The sequence below is a fragment of the Pogona vitticeps genome, chromosome 7 (assembly GCF_051106095.1).
Source record: "Pogona vitticeps strain Pit_001003342236 chromosome 7, PviZW2.1, whole genome shotgun sequence".
Lineage (NCBI taxonomy): Eukaryota > Metazoa > Chordata > Lepidosauria > Squamata > Agamidae > Pogona > Pogona vitticeps.
This window is the reverse complement of record NC_135789.1, coordinates 14,506,550-14,516,185: the sequence shown is the minus strand read 5'-3', so window position 1 is coordinate 14,516,185 and position 9,636 is coordinate 14,506,550. Positions and strand designations below refer to the sequence as shown.

At 53.0% G+C, this 9,636-nt stretch overlaps 1 protein-coding gene across 1 annotated transcript; it reads right to left on the bottom strand.

Moving 5' to 3' along the window:
* Nucleotides 1-78: 78 nt before the first annotated feature.
* ANKLE1 (ankyrin repeat and LEM domain containing 1) lies at nt 79-9,120 on the bottom strand. The gene is made up of 9 exons (XM_020780910.3): nt 8,748-9,120; nt 7,389-7,541; nt 6,367-6,472; nt 5,614-5,740; nt 2,788-5,499; nt 2,135-2,297; nt 1,751-1,916; nt 1,536-1,665; nt 79-1,081 (listed from the first exon to the last, which is right to left on the bottom strand). The coding sequence occupies exons 1-9, from the start codon at nt 8,858-8,860 to the stop codon at nt 909-911; spliced, it is 3,843 nt and encodes a 1,280-aa protein (XP_020636569.3). The 5' UTR covers nt 8,861-9,120; the 3' UTR covers nt 79-908.
* Nucleotides 9,121-9,636: the final 516 nt, after the last annotated feature.

Below are 9,636 nucleotides of genomic sequence, written 5' to 3'. Positions count from 1 at the left end.
GGAATTAAAAACCTGAGCGCTGTGGCTTTGACCAACAAGCCTCGGTTTTAAAAAAAAGGCAGAGTGAAGAGCCTCTGGTGGATCTGAACAGACTCATTTAATTTTGCCAATCCCTGATGAACCTGGAGAAGAACCGAACGGAAAAGTATAAAAACATTTTTTTTAAAAAATACAAACACATTCATTACACCATTAAAAACAAAAAACCCCACCCATTTCTGCTACCACATATAAAACTGTTCTCGAGAACGGCTCCTGCACGAGAAAGTGCGGAAGATTCCGTTTAAGGAGAAAGAGAGAGACACGATTTTGCAAGCTTCCGGTTGGAATTCTTTTCCCCCGAAAGTTCGACAGCTACTAAACAACCCTCGAAAACGCAGCAAAGGGTGTCTGGCATCTCTCGCCAGCTCAGCACAACACAAGAGGGACCCCCGGCTGTTCCTCTTTCAAAGAACTCTTATGCTGACACATACACTGTGGTCTTTCCCTCGAAGTTGTGATTCACTGTGTCTTTTGCAACACACATGATGAGGACATCCAACGTTGCGCCTTCCTGACTGCCCCCATTCCCCTCAGGGACCACAGCCAGGAATATTTTCTAAACACTGATTTTTTTTTTCTCCAGGCCTTGGCACCAGGAGTCCAGTGGCAGATTGTTCCACGTGCCAAACCAATACCCACCCTTGTTCAGACCATCCTTCTGATGGAAGGGGAGAAAATCCCACATCACAGAAAACACCAAAACTACACAACCAAGGCTTGTCTTGATGGACTCAACACAGTGTGCGTGTCAGGGTGGGTGGGGGGTGGGAGAGAATCTCATCGATTCACAGGATCTGATGCCAGTCACGCCAAGCCCCGAGTGGGATGGCAGCCTCGAAGGAGAGATCATCCACAGAGCCCCTCGATCACGGGCCCGTTCGGATGTCCGCCGGGCGCAGCTGCCGCTCCCCCTCGGCCAAAAAGATCTGCATCGCCCGGTGCAGCAGGTGGACACCGAGGCAACGTCGCCTCTTCATGGGCCAGCCAGCCACGACACCGTAGTAATTCCCTTTCTTCTGATTCGTCAGCATCCTCAGCCCTGGGGGGGGGGAGGGAAAGAGGGGAGAATTAAAAGCCTCTCTGTTCAAGGTGATGGGCTCAGGGGCCGGAGAGGAGCGAGCCACTGGCAGCCGACCTCAGACCAACCAGATGGCTGTCCTACCACCTCTTGGTCTTCTCTAACACACCCTATTTTCTCAGAGGTCGTGATTTCTACACCCTCTGCTCTATCGGATGGCTTCCTCCAGACCAGTGCCAGGTGGTCCGCAGCCTTCTTAAACTGGGGCTCCCGAAGCCAGACCCAGAGGCCCAGGGTCCTGTGACAGCTTGGGACCAGAGACACAGCCCCCAAGGGCTCATGTCGCTTGCGTTCATCCATGACTTTGTCCTTTGCCCTACGGACGGGCCTTGCTGAAATCTGGCTGGAACGCCCGGAAGTCTGTGGGCGGGAGGAAGAGAGACGGAGAAGCCTTCCCCCTTCAGGCTGGCCTTACCGATGGCGTCAACCATGCAGGCCTCCCTGGTGTAGGCTTCCACTGGGATGACGTTCTGGAAGCAGTGCATGGAGACCACCCCTTGCGCACTGGCCCAGATCTCCAGAATGTGCCGGACTTTGGAACACACCTGCGGGAGATGAGAGGGGAGTGAGTAAAAAGGGGCAACCTTGGAGAGAGAGAGAGAGAGAGAAATGGCTTCACAGCCTCCGTACTCGTTTCTCTTGGCTTTTCCCTTTGTAGTGATTCAAGGCTTCGTAGAGGTGGCTGTAAGGCCGGGAACGTTTTCCCTTCCCAACGTAGAAGATGGCGCTGACGAAGGTCCGAAAACATTCCGCCTGGCTGAGAAACTGGGAGCGGAAGGGCAGGTTCTGGGTCACCCTGTCCAAAAAGAAAGAAAGAAAAGAAAAATATTAATATATGGAAGGCCAAGGAGACAACCAGGCAAGGAAGGGGAAAAAGGAAGGGTCTGGGACAGTCAGAGGAGGAGGAATTCTGCAGAAGGGCTTTGCCCGCCTCAATGCGGGGTGTGTGTCTGCATCTCACACCAGCACCCTTCTCCGGCTCCTAAGAGATGCCCCATCTTTAGGCTTCCCTACCTGGGGTCCAGCAACAGGTAGTTGAAGCTGGATTTCAACAGCCCTTCCCTCCACTTCTTGCTTTTGTCCGGCTGGTCAAACTGTCCGGCCAGAGCCATCTCATCCCTTTTGCCGTCAGGGATCTGGTAGGTCTCTAGAGCGGACGAAAGCTCTGGGCTGTAGCCTAAGTGTGGGGAAAAGAAAGCAAGAACGAACATGCCAAGCTCCACCCTTGAGAAGACACTCAGAGGGGGACCACGCGGCTGAGAAAAAGGTCTGTGGACTGGGCGTGTGTCTGCATTTATATTAAAACAGGCCTGAGTTCCCCATTTTTGTAAATCTGAACTTTGTTACTCAGCTAACCTCTGTGTTTAGGGGTCCTGAGTGGTGGTGGGAGAGCGGTGTCCCTTCGCAAGCGGGCTGCCTAGTGAAATCAAAAAGCCGAAGTAAACCACAGCCTCGGAGGAGAGTCCTGTAGGCTGACCGAGCCGATGCCCTGCTCAATGCCGGAGTCCGAGAGTTCATCTACCTGCTACGGGGACCCGGATCCACTGCTGAGCTTTACTCTTACAAGTACACTGTTCCTCTCAAAGTTAATTTTTTGTAAACCATTTGTTTTCCTGTGATTTAAGCCTGGTTACAGTCCCCCCTCCCCTTCCAGGTCACCAACCCACCTGAAGTGGCTTTCCGGGCCTTCGTCTTTGGGTCGCTCATCAGCTTCTCCAGCAGCTGCACGTAAAGCTTTCTCGTGAGCCCGGTCACAGGCCCCGGGTTGACGCCGAGGTCCCGCAGCTTGCGGACCAGAGCCTCGTCCGAAAGGCGGCCGGCCTCAGAGGCGGCTCGTGGGGGACTCGACCCTTGGCGGGCTGGTCTCGCCGCCTGGCCTATGTAGGCCCGCCAGTCATAAATGATGGTGTCTTCTGAGCCAGCAGTGGTATCGGCCAGGGAATCGTCCATGCAAGGGACGTGTCGCTCAACGAGGGAGTGTCCTTGGTCGTCGTCTACGTACAAGTACTCCACCGGCTTGGCAGCACTCATGTGGATGGGCCGCCCGCCTGGGGACAGAGGGACTGCCTGAACGACAGGGCTCCGCCTGCTGGGCTGACCGGTGGACGCCGCTGGCAGGCAAGGCAACCCTCCAGCAGACAGCCTGCTGAAACTCACCCTCGAAGGTCTGGGCGGCCCCTTGGTTTTACCCCCTCGGACTGCCGGCCACTCAGGATCTGTCCAAGAAGGGGCGGCAGCTACCCTTTCCAGAGAGGTGCAACCCTCCTCTCTGCTCAGAGGCGACAGCTCCTTTTCCTCTGCAGGAGACTTCGGGTCCGAATCTGTCAGCAGAGCTGGGCTGGCAAGGAGGAGACCGGAGGGGCCCGATCCTGGCCGAGGGCTGCTGGGGCTGGCGAAGACGAATGGCGCATTTTTCCGCTCACCCATCTCTTTTCCTGGAGGGTCAGTTGCGTTTAGGACAGTGGCCCCACATGGCGCTTGGCCGGTGCTCAGAGCTTTCGCCTCGGGGCTCCTCACCCGCGGTGGACGCCTCGGCATCTCCAGGGTCTCCTCGAAGAGAGAGGAAGAGCCACTGCTGTCCAGTGTGGCCAATGTGGTTGTCTGGACCGTGACGTGGCAGGGACCGCTGTTCGACTGGACCAGGGGTGAGTGGCGGATTTTGGTTGCCAGCATCATCGCCCGCAACTTGGCCTCCAGGCTGGAGGGCTCTTCTCCCGCATCGCTTACTGGCTGATCTAAGACGGGTATGGTAGGTCCTGCGTCCTCACTCGGTCCGGGCAAGACGGTACTCCCGCAACTGGGGGAAGCGTTTGTGTCTCCAGACGGCCTCTGGATGAGCCCTGTGTCCTGAGCCCACAGAGTCTTCTCCAACACGATCTGGGTGCTCATGGAGACATCACCTGACTCGGCCTCTCCCTTCTCCTCCTCACCCAAGGCTGCCCACCCGTCGGGCACTGTCCTTCTCCCATCTTCCCCTCGTGGTTTCTCAGCAGCGACTCCCTCGCCTCTTGGCAAAGGAGGACCTTCTGGAAGGTCCTCGCTCTCAGCTTGCAGTGTTGTGCGATCCTGAAATGGCCTTGTGTTCAGGTCCCCATTTCCCTCCTTTTGTGAAGCAGACCGTGAGTGTGCCTTGTCTTGAGAGAGGGGGGAGGGACCCCCCTCGCTCACCCTTCCCTGGGACCGAGAATCTAGGGACTCCTTCTCAGGGTTTGGCCCAGAAGATGCTTCTCTATCACAGGTGCCTCTCTGCAAGGGCCCCACGTCTTCAGATTCATCGAGAGAGACCCAAAGAGGGGGCGACGCTGCTGCTTCACAACACAAACCACGGCACAATAGCCCTAGCAAAGGGGTGCCGGAACAGTCTGCCAAACGGGCAAAGCTGGCTTTCTGCTCCCCGGATTTGTGAGCCTGGTTGTAGCTGGAAGTATCTGTGCCGCTCATGTGACACTCGCTGTGGCAGGAAGCGTACAGACTGAGGCCACCTCCATCCGAGCCCCGGCTACATGGATCCCCTGCCTCAGAGCACCCACCCTGCTCTCTGCCAGGCTGAAACGCTGGAGCAACCAGAGTCTTCTCCAGGTCGGACACAGGTACGGGGTTGGCCCGGGAGAAGAGGTAGACGTGGTCAGGAGAGGTGACATCCAGCCCCTCCTGGTGACCGAGCTTGACCACAAGATCTGGGTCAAGGAAACTGCTGTACTGCGTCAGGTTGAGGGTGGCATCGGCGTCCCGCCTCTCAGAATCAGTTTTGCATTCAGGGTCCTCCGTGCAAGCCAGAGGGAGCTTGGGGATCTCCTGGGATCCGGGAGCGCTTGGGATTTCAGGGTTCGCTCCAGGTGGACAAGACTCAGAGCGGCTCAAGGTGGCTTGGAGAGGGACGCCACTGGGATCTGGGGATAAACCACCTTGTTCATCTATAGAGTTTTCTACAGAGCAAGAGCGTCTTGTCTCAACAGATGCCTCCTCCACTCTGCGCGCTGGTAGCTTGGTGCCCTGGACCGCGTTTCCCACAGAACCCTCCGAAGCTTGCTTCCCCACGGAGGAAACGGGAGGGTCTCTCGGAGGTGCCAAGTGAGGGGGGAGGCCCCCCGGCTCATGCCAGGTCATGTCTTGCCAGGAACACTCGGTCAGAAAAGACGAAAGGGGCCAGTCCTCCAAGGAAGCAGGTTTATCCAGGCCATTCTCTGAGGTGCCCCCCCTCTCAGATGTGGCAGCAATGGAGGGAAAGAAACAGCTCTGCGGTCCGAGGGGGTGAACCATCTCGCGCTCTGGGGTTCTGCCAAACGGGACAGGAGAAGGTCCGTAAAACTCCGAAGCCCCTCCAGCCTCCCACGTGTCTTCAGTCACCGTGGAGAGAAAGCTTTCTGCTCTTCGCTGGGCTGAACAAAAGACAAAACAGAAGGGCAGGGGAGAGGTAATTAAAACCAGTGGCAAAGGTAGGCAGAGGGTTTCACAGCTTTGGGGTCCTGTTTTTTTCCTGTGGGAGGGCACACCTCCTTCAGAACTCTTACACATCCAGCTGCTCGGTTCTTCCTCCATTTCTGCCAGGATGCCACACAGCGTCTGGACACACGCCTCGTTCCTGTGCTTCTGAGCCAGATCGAGAACCGTGTTCCCTTCCTGAGAGACAAAGACAGAAGAGAAAGGACCGGGAGTCCCACAACAATCCTCCTCCAAAACCTACTATCAGGGATGCGGTATCCGCCGATTCCATCACAAGGAATCTCAGCCTGTTGTACAAAAGTGCCACCTTGTGTTTTGAGATGGTAACTTTGAGAATCTGCCGGGGAGCCAAAAAACCCCCAAGAAAACAACAACAACAAGAAACCCCATACAAACCAGTACACCTCTGGCTGGCTTCCAGCGGGTACGAACTCGCTTTCCTCTTCTGCTCATAAACCCCAGAGCCGTAAGCCCAGCTGAGGAAAGAGATCCGGAGCCATCTCACAAAGGCTGCGATCTGTCCTTGGGAAGGGGATCTACTTCCAGAAGGACAAGAAGGAGCCTGGAGCTAACTCAGAGGCGCTCAGTCCACCTCGCAGGCTCACATCCCCAACTCCCCCGAACGCGCAAGAGAAAAAGCAGCCTATAAAACGAGGAGGAAGCTTTTGTGCCGGAGAGCAACTGAACTGATGGAACAGAAGCTCCTTCCTGGGGAAAAGCAGCAGCCAAGGAAAGAAGGGAATGGAGACTTTTCCCCACGGCCCCAGTGCCAATCTCCCAGCAACGCAAACGTTCGGACCCACCTGGTCTTCAAGCCAGGGGTTCCCTCCTTCCATCAACAAGAGCCTTAAGCGGGTGTCGTGACCCCAGGAGGCTGCGACATGCAAGGGGGTGAGACCGTCGACGGACCTGAGAGGCAAAAAGTCAGGGAGGGTGGGGGGAAAAAACACACACACCTTATTCTTCCTCATTCTCTACACGGTTTATGGGCATAAAATACAAACCCACACTTGAAACACAATGTTTCCTGTAACTTCCCAACAGGGAGAAGGTGGACAGTGCCTGATTTGGCTGATTTCCCCTGACCCTTTCAGAAATGCTGGGCCCTGTCTCTTGTCTCTCGGCAGAGCAGCCTGGGAATGATGGGAGTTGTAGTCCCACGCCTCTGAACCGGACTTTTATTTTATCTATTTCTCTATTTGATTATTATTTTATTTATTCAATTGATAAACCGTCCATCTGGCCAAAAGCTACTCTGGGTGGTTTATGGCATAAAACAATAATAGATGTTTTAATAAAGAGACTATTTTAAAAAAAACACTACAGAAATAATCAAATTAAAATACATTCTACAGTAGTTTAAATAACAACTAAAACATTTGAATTGGTGGTAATCTTATGGTATTTCTGCGGTAGAGGGATTTGAGACTGTTTTAGGACAAGAATTAGAAGAGATGCTGCTAAAATGGTAACGCAATATCTTCTGGCAGAAAGGCAGGGTGGAAATGTGTTAAATAAACAAGCAAACAAGTAAATATGGAAACGGAACAAAACAAAGTGTCACACTCTAACAGATAAACATGTTAAATAAATAGGCAAATGAAGCTAAGTAAGTTATTGTAATGTACAAAATTAGAAAATACCTTCTTGAAAGGCAGTGAAAGAGGCAAAGGTGCATCTGGATTAAAAAAGGTCCCTTCCTAGCGCAGTTTCACTTGGAAGGGAGTCTTGCAGCCTGGGAAAATATGCTCTCTCTCTCTCTGTCTATCTCTCTCTCACTCACACACACACACACTTTCAGAAAGAGAACCATCCATTGCCTTACTTGACGTTGGGGTCTCCACCGTACTGGAGGATGCGGGCGAGGCAACGGATCCCGCTCACTTGCTCCGTGCCGGCTGCCAGGTGGATGGCGGCGATCCCCCCGGACAGCACCCGGTTGGGGTCAGCACCCTGCCGGAGGAGGGTTTCCACCATCCTGAGAAAACCAGCAACATCCAAGAAAAAAAGGGGAGCAAAAAGAGAAACTGTTAAAAAAAAGGAAAACAAGCCCAACGAGGCAAGAAAAACAGGCTTCTCAAGACAAATCCTGTTATTTCTGCAGTAGGGACAGTGGAATACAGATCTGACAAGTGGGGATGATGGGAGCTGTGGTTTGTGTGTGTATTACACATGTCTTGCTGTTACTATTTCCCTGGTGCCTTTAAGTTAGCCTTGATACATTCTCGTCATTTCCTGGGCGATGATGACCAGAGATAGACACACACAAAAGACTTATTCGTGGTCCTACAGCTTTCATGTGGTGCATTTCGAGGCTCCAGTCTGTCTATGATCATGTTCAGGTTGGGAAGGGGTTTATCCGTCATCATTTACTGCAATTGTTCCTTCCTCTGTGTATCCGGTTTCTGGCTCTGAGGCTGGACAGACTCTGAGGTCCTTCTAAGGGTAACTGGATATTAGATGTGGCCCTTACCAGATCTGGAGGCAAAAACAACAACAAAAAACCCAAAAACCCAGACTTTTCACAGCAACCGTGTCTCCTGAAGGTTGACTTTCTGTCATGCTGGCTTCGGGGTTTATGCTCTGAAGCTTAGGGATGAGAAATAAAGAGAAATACGTGGGGTACATAACAGAAATGAAAAAGGGGTTCTATATATTTTTCTATCCGTGACGGGTTTTCTCACTCTTCAGATTCTTCCTTTGAAAGAGCGGACATTTTTTCTGCAAGGAGCATTTACAGCTTTAAGCTTCGCTTTCGGATGAGAATTTCTTTGGCAAAATAGAGATTACAAGGAAGTCTGCATTTGAAGTGAAGGAAGCACAAAGGAGGAACCTCAGAAACAGCTATCTTTCCTAGCTGGCACCCCTTTGGTTTGGAAGACTACATCTCCCATCATCCCACTTGCAAGGTATTTTTCAGGGGAGGGGACGGTAACTGCAGACATGTGGAAACTGCACAGCTGGGGAGGGGAGGGTGTGAGTTATGGACAAAACAAATTAACTGCAGAAAAAAACATCCATTCCTAATAATCACTATCAACCTCTTAGAACTGCAATTGCAACATTGCAATTTATTTTGCAAAAAAAATGAGAGAAAAATACTGCAATATAAAAAAGAGGAAGAAAAAATTGCTGCCAAGAGCTTCAGAACACGTGTCTGCAGGCTTTCACACGTGTCACTTACGCGTCTTCCCCGCCCTGCAGTGCCTCGCATAGCTTGGTTTCGAGCTGCAGGGCGCCCGACACCATTTTGCCACGAGAGGGCGCCCGCGGGGACGAAGGAGCACCCCTGCGCATGCTCAGGTGGACCAAGCATGCGCACATCCTTCAGAGCCTCGCGCAGGCGCACTTCCCTCTCCGCGCTCAGAGGCCTTCTCCTCCATCCCCGCGCGGCGAGGGAAGAGGCTCGTGGGGGCCTCAAGCCGCTCCCGCCACGTCGTTCCCCCGCCGCCGCAGCGCCTCGAGGCCGTCGCGGCGGTTCACAGGCGCCTCCGACAGAGAACCACCTCCTCCACTGCCGCCATCTTGTTTCCAACGTTTTAAATCTTCCCTCTCAGGTTCACCGAGACTTCTCATTGGCTGGGAGAGGCGTCAACGTCATTTGCCTGATTGGATGGCTGGACAGTCAGTTAAATAAAGCCCCACCACTTCGCATCGATAGGCTACAGCGGCACAGAGTATGCGCCTCCTACCCCACCCACGCTTTTCATTGGCACCAAAGCGCCCACCACGTGACCATTGATTGGCATTTCAGAGGGACCATCTCCCCTCCCGCAAGAAAAACCTTAGAGGACCGAGTGCTTTTGTCTGCAGTCCAGACTGCGGGGTTTTTTTGGTTGCTCTTCTCACTTGCTTTTTAATAATATTAATGTATCACAGTGATATCTTGATTTTTTTTTGCACCTAATGACTACGTTTTCACTGGCCTGAGACTAAAGATTTACTGAGTGCACTTGTAGCCCGCTTTTTGGACTACACTGATGGATTACAAATTTCCAGGAAATATACAATAAACACAAGGTGTCAAATGTTCACATCTATAGCCCTTCCGTATTTCTGGGGTGGGATGGGCG

Bases quoted from the DNA above. Each gene is read 5' to 3' on its own strand.
- ANKLE1 (XM_020780910.3), bottom strand. From the start codon at position 8,860: ATGCGCAGGGGTGCTCCTTCGTCCCCGCGGGCGCCCTCTCGTGGCAAA. The intron at 2,298-2,787 runs GTGGGTTGGTGA...CCCCACACTTAG, and splicing joins GGCCCGGAAAGCCACTTCAG to GCTACAGCCCAGAGCTTTCG. The intron at 1,917-2,134 runs GTAGGGAAGCCT...CTTTTTGGACAG, and splicing joins TACCTGTTGCTGGACCCCAG to GGTGACCCAGAACCTGCCCT.